The 17,509-nt window shown below is 39.1% G+C and overlaps 1 protein-coding gene across 7 annotated transcripts; it reads right to left on the reverse strand.

The window, feature by feature from the left end:
• Positions 1–1,240: 1,240 nt before the first annotated feature.
• YIPF4 (Yip1 domain family member 4) lies at positions 1,241–17,434 on the reverse strand. Of its 7 annotated transcripts, none has more exons than XM_087773927.1 (8): positions 17,214–17,353; positions 14,042–14,159; positions 13,478–13,631; positions 10,462–10,633; positions 8,174–8,251; positions 6,217–6,330; positions 5,738–5,839; positions 1,241–3,853 (listed from the first exon to the last, which is right to left on the reverse strand). In XM_087773927.1, the coding sequence occupies exons 2-8, from the start codon at positions 14,055–14,057 to the stop codon at positions 3,716–3,718; spliced, it is 774 nt and encodes a 257-aa protein (XP_087630053.1). In that variant the 5' UTR covers positions 14,058–14,159; positions 17,214–17,353; the 3' UTR covers positions 1,241–3,715. The 7 variants fall into 7 exon arrangements, with proteins under 7 accessions (XP_087630053.1, XP_087630054.1, XP_087630052.1 ...); XM_087773928.1 differs by having other exon boundaries at positions 14,042–14,142; positions 17,214–17,332; XM_087773926.1 differs by lacking the exon at positions 14,042–14,159 and having other exon boundaries at positions 17,214–17,434.
• Positions 17,435–17,509: the final 75 nt, after the last annotated feature.

A 17,509-nucleotide genomic window follows, 5' to 3' on the forward strand; every position in this document is an offset into this window, starting at 1 on the left:
CCTCGTCGCTGCGGTGCCGTTACCGGTCCGGACGAAAGCGGGGTGGCACGCGGGGGAGCGCGTTTGCCGCCTTCCGCCTCGGGGAGAGCGGGGTGGGGGGTGTCATGGTTCGTCCCCTGGCTGTGAGGCTGGCTTTCTGTGTGCTGGAAGGGTGACGGGAGAGAGCCCCTGACTGAGTCGCCTCCAGCTTTGGTACCAGGTGAAACAGTGACCGCGTTGGCCCGCTGCGGGCCGGCGAGAAGGGCGGCCCGGGGCGGGGGGGCGCCCGCCTCGGCCTGCGGGCGGGGTGCGGGTCCGTCTGTCCGGGTGTAAGCGCGCGCAATGGTTCCCGCCTGAATTCCTTTTACTATTTTTTTTTTTTTTTACCCCCAAAAGTAGGGATGGAGTCATTCTACCCATGAAAGCATTTTGTTCTGAAGCCGTATTCACCGTGCTTCAAAAATGACATAATAAAACGTTTTGTATTGTTGAGATTGTCCCGCTGGCCTACCGGCTTGTGCGGCTAGGACTACCTGCAGGCATTCAGTTATCTAAGTAGCGTGTTCGGCTAAAATGTTTGAGGAAGCTTTTAGGCCACCGATGGTCTTAAATATAATGAAGTTTCAAATACAATGTGGTTTCCTATGGAAGAGTATTTTTATTAGAAGGACCCAAATTAACACAGGCTGCTGTAGCAGGAAGATGATTTAAGAAATACGGTGTCTGTGTGAAGAGAAAAAAAACCCAAAACCACATGGGTACACGGGCCACCCAGGCTAATCAAAATCATCCTGAGAGCAAAAGCAGCAGCTTTTAAGCTCGCTTCACTACTTCAAGCGAAACATTAAAGACCAATAAGGGTAGTAACAAAACTTAAAGCAGCTCTGGAGCTGTACATTGTCTCCACATCAAAGCAATTGATTTCATACACTTTTCAAGTCGGTATTATTTTTCTCATAAAGAGAGCATGTCTGATGCATAGAAGAGGGAGAAAAACCATGTGCATGTGTAGCTGCTCTATACAGAAGATTGTCCAAAGAGCATGTCTCATTATTGAGGTATGAGACCCATGTCTCCATCTTGAAATGAGGTGTTGCATCTTGGAAAGGGAAGTTTTTGCTAGAGCACATCATCTAAGTTTCTGGTTTTGACAGACAGAAGTAGTATATAATCACAAAAACTTATGTATAGCCTCAAAACTTGAGACTGGTGACCTGTATAGGAATAGAGATGCGTCTTAATTCAGTAAATATGAAGCTCATTTATGCATTCTGTAAACAAGTTTAATTCAAAATTTTTATAAAATACATCTTGTATTTACACACATACCTCATCTAAAAATATGAGTTTGTTGAATGCAAAGTTATTACAAACTATTAGAACCATTTGAGCTGTTTGTACATATTTTTTGCACAGCATATGCAAAAGGTGACCCTAGAGATACTAAGATTAAAAGGTGCAAATCTGCAATTGTGTACAAAATATGTACTACATTAAGTGCATATCTACATTGCATATTACACATGTGCCAAGTCTGTGGAAAGGAACAGTTAAAATTGCAACTATAAATTTCACAGAACATTAATATAGAGAAAATTAAGATATTTGGAGATTAAATAGAACATTCTTGCATCCTTTGAATAGTCAAAGTCATTTCAGATGCACAGGATCCATTATGGACTTCTAAGGAACAGCTATGCAGAGAGGAACTAAGCTTAAAGCTCTCTGACAGCCTAGTAACCTAAATGTTTGTGGTGATGTCAGTTAAACATATATTCACAGGGTCTGGATTGAGTCTTCTAATACTAGTTGGATATTCCTGTTAAAAAAGAAAAGTCATGAAAAAGAGAGAAGACCAGATTATCATGCAAGGTTCCAAAGCTAACATGCTTTTTTTTTTTTTTAAATACACTGTAATTGCCTTTTTTTTTTTTTTTTTTTAGAATGTGGTATGAACGCTCACAAAAACACTTGCAGATAAGTACTAAGCTGCTGGTGTCATTGGTTCAGTATGACTGCAGTAATTCCACCAGAACTTCTGCAGAACTCAAAAATTAGGTGAGAAGTTGATCACTCTACCAGTTTTTCTCCTTTAACGTATTACAAGCTAGAGCATTACAATTTATGTCCAGCATCAACTTTAAGTAGTTCTGTTTAAAACCAACACCAGCATCAGCCAGAAAAAAGAGACTGAATATAAGCTAAAAGTTTGTGGTAGAGTTGAAATTTAAATACATATTTTGCATCAGTAATGAGTGGTAAAAATAAGTTACTAAAATGGCAAGTTACACAGTCTAAAGAGCTGAAAAACTACAGTTTGATAAGGAAATATGTCCATCAGGGATCAAAGACAGCCCTTGCTATTACCTTGTCATGGTTGATTTTTATTTGCAGCATTAGAAAAAGAAGACATGGGGAATACTTTTTTACTGTTACAAAAAAAAAATAATTAAGAAACTTAAGATCCATTTGGCAATACTAAATACTGAAGATTGCAAATGCCTAAGTTCGTACCATGCAAAGTGAACTTCAGCAGACTTCCCTTGTGAAGAAACATTACCATACGGACCATTACATAAGCAATCAACACAGTACACAGGAAATATTCAACATGTCATCACGTTATTACATAATCCTTGGATAGTCAAAATTAGCAAGACCGTAATTGTTACTAAGGCTGTAATTCTGCCTTATTTAGTGGAGGGAGAATCTGGCCTTACAAATCTTTATTTCTCTTTACAAGGGATTAATAGTACTAGGGAAAAAAAATGGATGCGTGTTAAATACCATGCTATTAAAAGCAAGACAGAGCAAGATGTTGTAAAACATAGTTAGGGAAGCATTATTTTTATTTTGTCATCATAAAATAACATTGGTTAAAGATCACACAAATTCGATAAATCATTTTTTTCTCCAACATTAAGCCAGCACTACAGTTGAGAAAGGTATTCACCTGTTTCTCTGTAAATTTATACTTTTAAGTAAAATAATTTGATTCTCTAAATATGCATTTTAATCATGTCACACAGTAAATATCTTGCTCCTTTGGTCAGAGATAGTAAATGAAGACTTCAAATACTTGTATCGTCAATTTTTAAAAACCCAATATACATCCTTAACCAAGGAGTATTTACGCTACACACAAGCCATAGATACAAAATACACAGTATATACATGTTTTGAAAACAAATTGGAATTTATAAAAACTCAATAGCCAAATCAAAGTAATTGAGGCACTAAATTAAAAGTAGTATCTTCATGTCTTGATTATACAGACTATTCTGTGAACAATCAGGACTGTTTCATAAATATATATTATCTACAGAATTTGCTGTGCCAAAAAAGCCAGCTGTGTTTAAGCTCAAAAGAAAAATTGCACTTTGAGATCGTTACAGTTAACTTCTCATTTTTCTCCTCGAATATAGTAATCTGGTCCTAGTGCTTTTGGCACAGGTATTGAGCTGTGTTTTTGCTACACTTTCTTATAAAACACGAAGTTCTTTTATTTTGTTCATTAAAATCTGGAGAGTCTTAAACAAACCTGGAACTTTGATACAAATCTATATAGCTACAATTGCTTCATTAAATAATATACACAAATATGCTCTTCGATCTTAAAACATCTTGACAACTAGATACAAAACAGTCACTTGTATTATCTCCAGCCTCCTTAATCTTATGCATTATCAGTCTGCAAGTGAATAAAATATGGTTTCTGGCCACATCTTGCACTAGATCACACCCCAGTGTACAAGGACAGAAAATAAATGTATAATAAAAAGATTGGATAAATTAGAAGGGGTTTCTTGGTCTTGAATTCTTCTCCAACTAGTAATGAAGCAGCACTGTATGCAGCCCAAAAGACTCCAAACAACTGAAAAAGAAGATGAACAGTCTTAGCTGACGCCACAAGAAAGTCTCTCCAAATGCCAAGATAAAAATCCGTTCTTCTCTCAATATAATTAAAAAGAAACCCCCCAAAAAAGAATTTGGGGTGGGGTGGGAAAGAACTCCACACACACACAAAGAATATAGTATGCATTTTCGTCAAGTTTAGAGAAATATTTAACAAATGGGCATGTTATTTTCATTTGAGACATTTTTACTGAAATGAGCAGCTAAGGATCTACAGTAAGCTTTCTCTAATGTAAGACATACAGATACCATGAAGCAAGCCGTAAGCTTACATACACCGATAATTTGAAACTTCACTGGATTAATAACTTTTCTTTCTCCCTTGACTATCCCCACCTATTAACCACTCCCTTTCTTTAAGCAAAAGAGTTACTATACTTGACTCTTCCTCCTACAATATATACCAGAGGGTTAAATTACCATTTTTTATTCCAGGATTTCTCTGGCTCATAAGCTTTTACTTTTTAATTATGGTGCCCCCACCCCAAGGTAACTGAACCTCCCATTCCTATTCCTTTCAGGTGCAGTGAGAAGCCTGCCAAAATACAATCTGTATCAAAAACTATACTGGCTTACTAAGTTAAGAAAGAACCAGTTTAAAAGGCTGGTAGAAAGTAACATTACCAATGAATATCCACTATGTTATACGAAGTTAGCATGCATACTTTTAAAGAAAACAAAAAATGTCTTGAGGTCAGTGAACTTGACTCAAACCTCAAACTAACAAGGTTATGGCAAAAGAAATCGGACATTATTATCCTCTAGCAGCACCTTGAATATTAATAAAAAAGGAAAAATCCTTAAAACTGAGTGGCATGCAGAAACACTGTAATCTTCTGCAAAACACAAGACAAAAGAGGGCAGACATAATAGGACCCCAGCAAAGACCTTTTTCCACAGTTGCATCAGAGGAGCTGAAGCCCCTTGAGGGCCGTTCAACTGCCATTGTAAAAAAAAAAAAAAAAAATTTGCATGTGATTGCATACTTCTGGTTTTGCTGCCTAACCTGGGGCTGCAGAGATGGACCAGGACAATCAAGGCCGTGACTGAATTCCCTAAGATACATTAGGAAAATCGCAGCAATTAAAACAATTGAGGTGCATTACTCGAGTAGTTTACTTTGCTGATTGCAACTGGAAAAGAACTGCCTGGAATGTCACTGTTTCACTCTAAGTTCCCCAACTGTGAAACAGGACTGTGAAATATTTCCCCAAGCACAGACCTCTCAAGCCCTAAGAAATACTTGTCACAGCATCAATATTTTTGGACATCCAGGGCTCGTCCTGCATTTTCACACTAATGATGCAAAGGTAAGAACCTTGCACAAGATTCGCCTTGAAGTTAACGTAAGATTGTTAGTAGTAATCAAGTAACAGAGGTTTCATTAGCATGTATTTATTTTCAAGTTATATATTAGTTAACTGGCAAGTTAATGATTTGCTTTCTGACTGTATCACTTAACAGTAATTGCAAGTTATCAAATCACAAACACAGCAATTGTTATTTATCATACACTTTAGTTGTACTTCAATGATACTGTTCACCAGCAAGCTAAAAGGACAGAAATCAATCAAATCAACAGAACAAGAACTCAAAAAGCATACACCATAGTTAGTAACAGAATTTTCTCAGTCAACCTTTCCAAAAGTTCAGCCATGACTTCAAAAGCTACCTAAAAGGGTTTTAAGAAGTACTGGAAGTGTTCAAGAACGTTACGTAGTTCTGGGATCTATCAGGGAACGTTGCTAGTTTCATAAAAGGTGTCCAACAGCAGGTGGTATCAGGCAAGTTATTCTTGCTTTGTGCCTTACATTCCACACCGTAAAATCAGAACAATACTTACCTTCTCTGCAAAGGGTATTGGGAGCTTGGTACTGCTACCACTATGGGAAGGTCTCAGAACAACGACTAACATCATACGCATGCTGCAGTAACTAAAAATAAACTGGATGATGGGGAAGGGATAGAACAGCTTATTTTCAGATTCTTCATTTTGAGGTTTAATTATACATCCTCTTCTCAAAATGACAATCCTGTTTATTTTAATGCAACTGCTATAGCACAGCAAAATACTTAAACAGAAGCTAACCTGATAACAACAGGTGTTGTTATAGCAACAGCACTGTATATCCCCAAGTACTCAAAAGAAACATTTAAAACAGAATTTGCTTAGCAGTCACATGCACCATGCTCACCAAAAGGACGACAGAGCTCACGCTGTAGTTCTGAATACGTTGTCCAGAACAGATTAATACTTGAAGTGTTAGGAGAGTGACTTAAAAATAACTGTAAACAATTCTCAATAGATGATACTGAACTTACTTTTATTAGTGTAGAAACAACTTCAAATGATCCAACCACCAAGAGTACAGGTGCTATGACAATGAGGGGAAGTAGGGAATATCCTATCACACCAAGAACTTGGCCATAAGCAACCTGAAATTTTCAAGCACATACAACCAACCTTTTTATTACTCAATCTTTGTCACCAAACACAACTTGATCTTGTTATATCAGCATGAATAGCAATAATAATGTGTTAGGTACTCACAAAATTTCAGCCAAAGGAAGCTTGCTAGTATGAAAATTGTTTTTGTATGCTACTCTCTAGAATTTTGTAATTAATCATTCAGTTCTCTTAGAAATACACTGTCTTTTTTTTCCCCTTTTTTTTTTTAACACTGTAAATGACAATTTTATCACCTCCAAGGGAAGTATTTACAGAGGTTAAAATACGTAATTCCACCCACCCCTCACGTTCTCACGTTCCGCCTTAAGTGGTTCACAACTGCCACTCTCCATGGAGTGTACACATGATACCCAGGAGCACAGAACTACAACGGACCTCTCAGTCACCAGCTGTAGTCCTGGCTAAGCAAAGATATAATTTTCTGCATTAACATACTCATAGCCATTATACATAAATAAATTCATAAAGTACATTAATGCTTTTGGCGTCAGTGGAAGACCTAGAACCTGATCCCTCTAAGGCACAGAAATCCTCTGACTTCCAGTTTAAATGTATTATGGCTACTTTAAACAGATTTGTTCAAAGTATTTCCATAACCGGTTTTAGCTTCACGGGGATTAAAATGTCTGATTTTCCCCTGCTACAGTTTGAAACATTCCTGGGCCCAGCTAGGCTTCTTGGATTTAACAGGAAAAACAGTGGCGAGACAAGTGACCGTCGTGAAAGCAATCTCTTGTGGCCGTTGATCCTATACTGTCTCCCTAGTTTATATATTCTGATAACTTCTCTTTTCGAGCCACAAAACAAATTGATTTGATGGTATCTGGATTATGCTGACATACAGAAAACCCATGCAATCACATTTATAAAAGCTTTTTCTTTCAAAACAGTGTTCACACATAAGACTCTTGCAACTGTGATTAAAAGGAAAATCTAAAAAAAATTACGTAAATAATGTAGGAAGTCTGCAACAGTAGTTCATCATTAACGCAAGATGCATAGTAAAAGTATAAAAATCAAGTATCACTGAATATTTAGTTCTTCACAACACAGTTCAATGCATTTTATGCTGCAGAGCCATTTTAAGAAGTTTCTACCCTCCTGAATGTTCCGCTGTAGCTGTCTGTGGGCCTTGCTGTAAGTCACTTTTTGTTGTTTACACCTGAATCACTTAGTGACTCAATCTGTAAACAGCTCAAACAGCTATTCCAACCCTGCTGGTGCAGGCAGCTGAAGGGAGGGATGTAGGCCAGAATTTCAATTGGCTTTGCAGTTGAAGAACATGCGCTGTCTTTCATCCTTTAATGGGTTTGAACTGCATCAGGCCAAGAATGAAAACCAAACACTGGTAGGTGCTCTGCCCACAAGGACATTATACAACTGCTGTTAGCCCCATTTAAAAAAAAAAGTTTAAATAAAGGACTGCAAGAGCAGTGCAAAGGAGGAGAAAGGGTCCCATGTAGCTCAGTGACTGAAAAATTGAAAGCACGTGTCCTCAAGAATGGAGTTCAGTTCTGGATCACAGGCACCTGTTAGAATTTCTGGGATTCGTAGTACAAATTTCCAGATTATCACATCCAGCGTGCCATCCATCGCACAGAAAGCTTAGCTGACCATCTCTGTATTTTAGATTTTATTTTGGAGGCCAAGAACCTGAAATGTAGACGGTACACTTATCAACTGCATCCGTTCTTAGTTGGCTACAAGGTCCAAAGCCAAGCACCAAGAAAACCCAACTACTACTGAAAAATGTAGCCAACAGATTTTACGTTACCTGCCTCTATGTTCTTTTCGCATACGGGTACTTACTTCTCCTCCAAGAACCCTGGCCAGTAAAAAAATTGTCAAGGATCCAAATATCCAAATAGTTATAATCCAAGAAACAACCTGAAGAGATAAAGAACAATTAATTTATATTAATCATTTTCATTGTGAGAAATGAAAACTCATTTCTATTAATCGCTTTCACTGCAGTCAAGGATTTTATTAGGCAGAACTGAATTCTGAATTGTGGCAAGAATAGTTTTACTTAGTATCACAATGCAACTTGAGAATAAAATTCAGAGGTTGTATTTACAGAATCACATTAATGGTAAGTTTGGTGAACACAGAATGCACATGCAATGTGCTTCATAAGTATCGTAATATTGTATCAGAGTAGGAAGGCTTTAGTTAAAACTAAAGCTAAGACCACCCTAGCTAAATCTCTCCACATCCTGCCTGTTACAAAAGGTGGGCTCAGACAGTTTTTAAAAGTCATCCCAACCAATACAAGGAGTTGGAATTCTGCTTCTTTCATCCATAAAGATGCCACTTTATTCTTTACTCAAACCGAGAACGCTCAGAAGACAACACAGGACTAACTCTCAGTAGAACCTGATGATGATTACAACTTAAGAAACAGCCCCAGACTCCTGGGACAAAGTCTGTAATTATTTTTTCTTGCTTCTTTCATTGGTCTGCTCTTAAACTGAAGAAGAAATCTTAAAATCATTCTCTGGCTTAACAGAACCTTCAAAGTAACTTAGCTATTCTTGGAGTTGAGGCACTGGGAGGACTAGAAGTGAAGCTCTCCTTTTTGAAATACCTTTTCAGAGGGAAACAACAACATCAGTCCAGTCTCTATATTTCCAAATGTACAACGGCTGCACTTAAAAATTAAGTTAGTACTCAATTCAATTTTTTTTACTTAATTAAAAGTTCCAGATTCACAGAAGAATCAAATAGGGGATGATTTTTCTTTAAATTTAAAAACAGATAAAAATCACAGCACCACTTCAAAAAATTAAGATAAATATAACGACTTTATGCTATTTGTGAAAATAGTGCATGGCCTCCTTTTACTTCCTCCTTTCTTCCACTGTCTAAAAGAGGACCAGATTAAAGTCTTAGAGCAGGAATGCTCATCTCCCTCCAGCTTACAGCCCACCATTCAGTTATCTAGTCTAGCTGCTGTCAGTCATCCTGTTGCTAGCTACTAGCTTTCCCTCCTCACACATATGCAGCGCTCTTACATCTGTATGGTAAATCCACTGTACCTAAGAAACATTAGACCTACTGTTCATATACAGTAGGTACATGAACTACGGAAGGTAGTTCATCTGTCATGGAATCAAGGAATGGTACTTGCTTTGCCTAGGAGACAGCGAAGTGGTCCACTTGAATAGTACAGTGGTTTAGTCCATTCACTTCAAGTCTCATAGAAACAAGATACCGAGAGCGAGTTCTTAGTCAGCATTTGGTACACCATATGGAAGCTAGCGGTCGCAAAGGGAATGATTTTATCTCACCATTCACAAAAATCCTTGCATAAGCACATTCTGTTGCTTTACATATGGCTTACTGCTCTACTATGTTGTATTTAAAACAACTGTAGCTACACATATAGTCATAGATTTCTGAAGAAGGATCACCTAGGCTCACATTCAAATTATTACTATAAATGATACCATTTCTCTATTTCAGTCTGAATATAAAGAAAAAAGCTAACAGTGTTTATGGAGGTCAATTAAATCTGCACAATGCCTCTGAATAGCTATTCACGCTAGAGTTCAAAAGGAATTATGGAAAAAGTCTATTGACCACAGAAAAGTTATTTGATTGTAACTGAGCAGGGAGGACAAAATAGCAAATGGCATTAATAAAGATTAAATATACCAGATAACAGTGGTGATATAGTATGAATTAAACATGTAGCTTTATTTGTCAGGAAATTAAAATTCATGGCATCCAAACAAATGTTGTTTAGTAACATTTTTTAGTAATAAAAAGCACGTTAACAAAAGGTCACAATTAAAATGGAAAGATTCACTAATATGACTATAAACCCATTAGTATCAATGTATTTCCTCTAGAAACCACATCTTTCCTTTGTTTTACTGACATTTCATCGTGATTAATTTATCCGTGGGCTATTTACTACATTTCTGACTGCTGTCTTTCTACATATTAACTTGAGAAACAGCATTTGAAATGCCCCGCATTAGTACATGAGAAAAAAAAAAAGACTTTCTACCTGCGTAAGAATGCAAATTGCTTAGCAATCCTGTCCCCAAATTTAGTTTAGATTTCTTTTTAGGTAGAAGGCTTATACCTACCTTAAATTGTCCATATAATGAAATCATTGAGAAGAAGAGGACAACTGCCAGAGGACCCCAAAAGTCTGGATTGTCTCTCACTACCTGCCTGTTAAACCCAAGCGATGGCATAGGCATCAACACACATCGAATTTTGTAGTAAATATCCTTCAGATCAATGTCGAGTTCTTCCCTGAAATTGTAAAGCAAGAGAGCATTACTATACACCACAGTAATGAAGTAGAGCATAAAAAAGTAAGTTTGGGGGCAAACAGTAGGTTTATAGAGCAAGTCTCCTGCACCCATAAGGCTTTCTGAAGCCACGACTAGCAAAGGAACAGTTTGTCCGCAACAAAGCGACACCATACCTTCATCCCGCATTCAGTAACTGGTGTGACACAGTTAGATATATTTAGTTATTCAATAATCAATTACACGACCGAGAATAGAAAACATACACAACATACCCTAACGGTCTACATTAAGACAGTAGATCTATTTTCTGACATGCAAGAACACATGAAACATTCATACCACTGTAACTACTTAAAAGTCAAAGACATGCATACACAAAAGTAGGATGCCTGTGTATTCCTATGCTGAGCAGTTTGCCAGGAGCACAGTCATTATGGAAACATTTTATTTCTAATTCCACAAGAAAGAATACCTTTACATTCACTAATCCTAAACCATTCAAAATACATCAGGTAAAAACAATTTTTTAAAATAAAATGGGGTTCAACTTGCTTCAACAACAGTAGTTTTCAGCAGACCAGTTTATGCCAATTGTTTAATTACTGGCTTGTTTCCAATATGGGTAAAAATAAATAAAAGCCAATTAAACTAGCAATAACTTCTATCAACAGATGTTGCTCTTCTCTAATTGCCTTCACTCCCTGCTACAAACTATCTGTAAGCAGCTACAAATTGACCAGAAGATTCTTCTGCCTAGGAGGCTCTTAACTGATACATCTTGTCCTGATCGGCCTGGGCATAAGCATAAGGGGAAGGAAGCAGACTTTCCAAGTAATGAGCAATCCTACTTTTTTTAAGTTTACGCGTGGAACCTTAAAACAAAACTGTACACTAGTGTTTTCCTTATGCAGTCCTGATTGAGGAGCTCTGAAGAGTTGCAAGGGACTTCCCGGCAGATATCCCTCTGCTCTACATTTAAGAGCACAGTGGAGAAAAATGTAGAATCACACCCTAAGTCCGTTTATGGAGGTTTTGTACAAGGCTTTGATTTATGACTTTTACCTCAGAAAAGCTAAAGCAAGAAATAAACGCAAAGACACGATTCATAACAGTTTCTCTTTAAAAAAAAATTAAATACTGCTCATTGAGTCTCTGAAGGCAATTTCAGAGCTATTTCAGAATTGGTATTACTAACCTGTGACTAAATAACAAAAACACATGCCTGAATCTAAGGAGTAGAGTAGAAGCATCTATTTTCCTCCATTTATCTAAACAGGGTGTAGCATTCCTATATTTTACTCTGAAGATTGTGTAACAGAAATATTTCCTGTCTGGAAATAATTCTTTTTCATCATCTAGGGCTTCTGACAGTTTCTCATGTGAATAAAGTGTCTTTTGCAAGAAGCTGACAGCTACCTCACCTAAGAAGTGATGGTAGCTGTAACAGGAAGCAAGTGTCTGCAGTAAGGCTGCCCAATGAGAAAGAAAGAAAAAAAAGTAAATCTCGCTGTACTGAACAAAACACTTGCACAGAGGCAGCACATTGGTGAACTTCCTTTAGCCGGCCGCTCTTCTTTAAATCCTTAGTAGGATTCAGGTTACAAGGCTTCATTACAGCACATGTTCTGGGAATAATCAAACCATATAAAAACTGCTACATGAAAGTCAGACTAAGGTCTTCTCTGTTAGGATTATTACAATCATCCTGTTTGCCACAAGCTGATCATTTCCCTGGCATGTTCTCCTCACTTCCAGCAATCAGCAGCTTAGAACACCTAGCTGTCTTTGAGTCACAAACTTGGGTTTTGCGGTATAAAAAGTTACACAGGAGAGGAAACTCCTATGTTGTCACCTCAGTACACCATTCTGTTTCTTAATTAAAAGTTAAAAATTAGTTTACAGAACAGACTTATTCACACAAGGAGCTACTTCTGCATGCTTTAATTTAAAGTACTTTTCAAGTAGCAGTGTCATTATTAAGCTCTCCAGACATCTGTTCTCTCCCAACACTCTCATTTGAGTTCTCCAGAGTACTCTCCTGCTCACTCCATTTTTTAAAGCATCATTATCTTTAACTCACACAGGAAAACACTGAGACGCCAAGAATGAAGTTGCTTAGGTGCAGAACAAGGACTAAGACCCAGGCTGCCTGACTCACAGTTTAGTACCCTTAAGATACAAACTTTCTTCGGCCAACCATGTTTCTGTGAACAGAACAAGGGATGCAGAGATTTTTCAGTTTTAAGGACATTCTCGTCTTTCAACACTAATACCCTTTTAATCTATCTTTATATTATAAGATAGCATCAAAGATTATAAAGTTTGTGCTACCTTGCTTCTAGCATCCCTACTGTAACAAGCACGATTCACAACACATTTACTTCAGAGTAACTGACACAATTTACTTGATTTACTTAACATGAGTCTTTCCACAGGAATGTCTTAGCCTCTGATTCTTTGGCAGTATTAAGGAACTGGCAACATCAGCACAAAAGATAGAAAGAATACAATCTATTTTTTTAAACCATTACAGGATCAACAGATAAGAGCAGAAAAGCCATAAAAGCTTTATACTTATAGAGATTAATAAAATTGGATTTTACTTCCTCCTTCCTTTCTCCCCCACAGTGAATAACAAGCCTCTCTTTTACACTGAAAATAAAGCGCATAACGAGAAACACAATGTTTTCATTCCTGCCCCAGAAAACACTCATCGGTCAAGTAATTCATCAAACAATATTCTAGTCACAGCAAAAGGCTGTGGGACACTTTGAGAGGCAAAAAGTTGTTTGCTTTTCTGACACAGCTAATAAAGAGAGATACCCAAAAATAATTGACATACAGGAGTGGCTTGTTATCTTCTGGATCATCATCTTCCACTTCCAGAAGCCAGCCATACCCTCTCTGTCTTAGGAATGTAGTTGCAGTAGATTCTTTGATGAATTCTCCTCCAAGATTTAGCTTAACATCTGGAGTTGTTATGGAGCCACTAAGATCTTAGAGAAAAAGGGAGAGAAAAATATGCCTTTTTATGCCTTGCCAAAAGCCATTTGCTTTCAGAAGTACTGGAAGATAAACAACAGACATATGAAGCTGCATGTGCTGGTCATCACTATGAAATATTCAAAGTTACAGAATAAAATTATATTTTAACAGATACACAATTTGAAAGGGTACTTCTGGTTTGAATGCAATAGTGACAATGTTGGTTTATGTCTCAAATTACCAAGTTTTAGCTTCTAGATGGAACGCTTGTTTTGATGATACAGTGTTATGGTATGACAGAAAGGCTTCAACTTGTGTTTATCATTAAGCATTTAAAGGCATAAAAGGAGTTAACTAATGAAAATCTCATCATAATGTAAGTTGTGCATTATTTACTATTTTTTTGCTGACCATACTATACCTCTTTTGGAGCCCATTCCTGCACAGTGGCATTGTTTCAGCCAAAACCATTCTCTGCTTTTATGTCCAATTTTTCATGAAAGGAAAACATCTGTAGCCTGCCTTTAATACAGGTGAAACTGTTAGAAAAAGAATACTATCAGCTATCCTTAGGCTCCAGCCAACAAGAAGAGGTACAAGGAGTTCTCTTCAACATACTATGATCTTGCTCTGCCACAGTACTAAACAAAACAAAGAGCAATTTATGTATATTCTGGCTGTGTCAAAGTCACCAGTAAATACTAATTTTATTTTCTCATTTTATTCAGTTATATATAGATGAAAAATACAAAATAGTAACTGAAAGTATATGAAGCAACTTGAAGAAAGAAAAAAAATATAGAAGAGGGGAATAATTATTCCTTTAGGAAATTATGGATTTCCATTAGTTGCTAAAAAGGAAAAATCCAAACAGAAACATGTAAATTTTTTGTACAAATCTTATTACAAATACACTGAGAGACGAAAACTCTCTTCTCATCGAACACCTTTTCGCTTCACCAAAGAAAATCTTATCTTGCCTTCCCATTGTTGCGTGTTCTTCACACAAAAAAGTTCCTAGGCACAAATTTCCAAAAACACCTGGCTATAGCAAGTATTTCTGAAACACATACTCAGAGGCAAGTTAGGCAAGTTAGGCCACATTTGTAGATTACATTTCCAACATCTTCTATCAAAATGCAACGTAGTTTTATAGAAAAAAAATTTGTACAGTGACAGAATATCACACAATCTTCAGACAGCACGTCTGAAGTGTTCACTGATCACTCAGTATCGCAATTAATTTAACAGAATTCTCCTTCCCAAATCAGCTTTCTAGGCCACTTAAGCTTAAATTTAAGCTTCACCATAAATGCTTTTCAACTGTTTCATAATCACGAGAGTTAACGATCCATTGCTTTGATTCTTGGAACACCATCTGCGCAGGATCCTTGTAAAGATCACTGTAACTGAAAGAAAGAATTTCTCTTTGCTCCTGTAGGTATTGGCACACATACACTGTTCTCACCAGACACAAGCAAAGCCTTCTTCTGCTGTTTACAGAGGGAGGAAAAAAGAAAAATGTATTCTTAATGCCTGGGTGTCAAGGTAGAGAAAGCCTCAGAAGTTTTCTAGTGTCACTGGGAACCTTTTGTCATTTAAAAATATTTGTTTATCCTACAACGTAACACTGCTTTGCTACTCTTTGTGCACAGATGTGGCTGTGAAAACAAGCAAATTTAACAGTCCAACCAGCCATTTATTTCTCCGTTCACAGTGACAACTGACAATCCATCCTGAGGCAGAGAAACTTCTACACAAGTCTTATTTACCAAGACCCCTTTTAGCAGTTGATGATTGGTGAATACCTACAACCACATTTTTTAAATCATGAAACCTATTAACATGATCTTAAGTCTATTTTGCAAGACATTTCAGGTGGGACACAAAGCTGCAGAAACCAAGGAAAAAAAAAAATCTACCACCCCCTCTTGTACAGACTGCTTCGCATGAGATCGTTAACAGCAGGCCAACTGAGCGCTGAAGAATCTGCCAAGAACTGATGGCTCTGATGCTCGCTAGCGAGAATTGGGGTGCCTTCACTGCTAGTCTCAGGCAGAACACCACAGAAGCAAAACTGAGGTATCTCACATGCCTTGTTTCAACTAGGCATTGTGGAAAACCAGCTTCCAAGACAGTCCTTCCTCTCAATTTTGATAAAGCAGTACAAGAGGTAAAAAAACCACCCCAAAACAGTCTGTTCTTCATACCATATCTGTCCACTTAATTGAGAACACCTCTCCAGCATTCTTTCCCACAAACAGCTCCTACCTCTCATAGAAATAAGATGGGACAATAAAACAGCTTATACTTTTATTTTTCATATAGATCAAGATTTGGGAAACAACTAGAAATTAGAGTGCCACATGTAGTATTTTAATTTAGAAATATCAGGCTGTTTAATTCTGCTTATGCTTTTGTTTGGTAGGGTAGGTCTATGCAGCACTTTGCACACAGGACTACACTTGAACAGGCAGGAGATCCCACCTTTGTGTTTATAAAGAACACAGAACTGAGTCCAATTCAACGCATCCTACTGGAAAGGTGGCTGTGTTGGATTGGGTTCAGCATTGCTCAACAAATACTTCAAGCAGTAATCCAGAGAATTTCCATTCCGAGGTACATGGATCCTTTTTCAGGCTAAGGTGGAGAAGAAAACCAAAACAAACAAAACAACAAAAAAATGAAGCCAAGATATACCTGTTGATTAGTACTCCTTGCCAGAAGGACTGGGAAGTTCACAAAAGAACAGGCATTCTACAGTAGTTTTTCCACTTCATTAATTCTTTCCCAGGGTGGGGCACGTGAGTCAGGATTTACATGATTCCCTACCTCTATCCACAACTACAACAGTAACTAAATACACACATAAAGTAGGATGCTTGTTGTTTAAATGGGTAGAGCCCAAAAGGTCATTCTCCATCAAAATAAGTTAGCACCATGTTGACTCTTGTGTGTTTGTTTTCGCAGTCTTAAGGCACATCTTCACGGCACACTGGTACACCACAGCTATTTGTGCAGCAGTTAGGCAGCGGGCCACACTTCATCTCCTAAACTACACGCAGGGCTTCTTTCCCCCTGCCCATTACCGTGCTGAAATGAGACGCGGCACCGAGACTTCGGCACAGCACTACAGCGAATGCGAACATGCGGTAGAATCTTCAACAGACACCAAACTGCGCTTCCAGCAAGGTGGGAAAGAGGAGCGGCCTGTGACAGCGCCTAGTACGGCTACGCCAGGCCGCCGGGCACAACCGGGATTACGGCTTTCGGAGCACCTGAGCAGCGGGGCACCACGGCCGCCCCTGCCACGCGGCTGCTTCCGCCACGGGGATAAAGCAGCTGCTGGCACCCGCGTCCAGCGCCGCTCCCGCCACCCCGCCGCAGCCGCGGCCCGGGGGCAGCGGCCACCGCGGCCACCTCAGCCACCCCGCTCCGCCTCCAGCCACGCCACCAACCCCGGAGGCGGGGGGAGGAGGGCAAGGACGGCACCTCTCGCCTCGGCGGCACGGGAGCCGCCTGCTCCCCCGGGGCCCGGCCGAGCCCTTCTCTCGGGAAAGCCCGAGCGGCCCCAACCGCCGCCCCGCGCTCACCTTCGGCGTCTGCCGAGGAGACAAAGGTGAAGTCCCCGTTGCTGGGCGCATAGAGCGGCGGCGGCTGCTGAGGGCCCGGGGGCTGCATCTCCCCGCCCTCCGCGGGGGCTGCGGGGCCGGTGGGGGCAGCGAGAGGCGAGCGGGCACCAGGGCCTGAGGCCTCTCCGGATCCCTCCTGCGGCAGCGGCCGGCACCCGACGCCTACAGCGCAGCCGCCTCACAGGGCAACAACAAGCGACACCGCCCCTCCGATTGGCTGCTTGCAAGGCGCGCCGTGATTGGCCGCCGCAGGACTA

Source organism: Nipponia nippon, unplaced genomic scaffold (genome assembly GCF_047370975.1).
Source record: "Nipponia nippon isolate SJK-2023a ecotype South Korea unplaced genomic scaffold, ASM4737097v1 scaffold_4, whole genome shotgun sequence".
In the NCBI taxonomy this organism is placed as follows: Eukaryota; Metazoa; Chordata; class Aves; order Pelecaniformes; family Threskiornithidae; genus Nipponia; species Nipponia nippon.

Bases quoted from the DNA above. Each gene is read 5' to 3' on its own strand.
- YIPF4 (XM_087773926.1), bottom strand. From the start codon at position 17,301: ATGCAGCCCCCGGGCCCTCAGCAGCCGCCGCCGCTCTATGCGCCCAGC. The intron at 13,632-17,213 runs GTGAGCGCGGGG...TTTTTCTCTAAG, and splicing joins CTCCTCGGCAGACGCCGAAG to ATCTTAGTGGCTCCATAACA. The intron at 8,252-10,461 runs GTAGGTATAAGC...TTATCTCTTCAG, and splicing joins CATTATATGGACAATTTAAG to GTTGTTTCTTGGATTATAAC.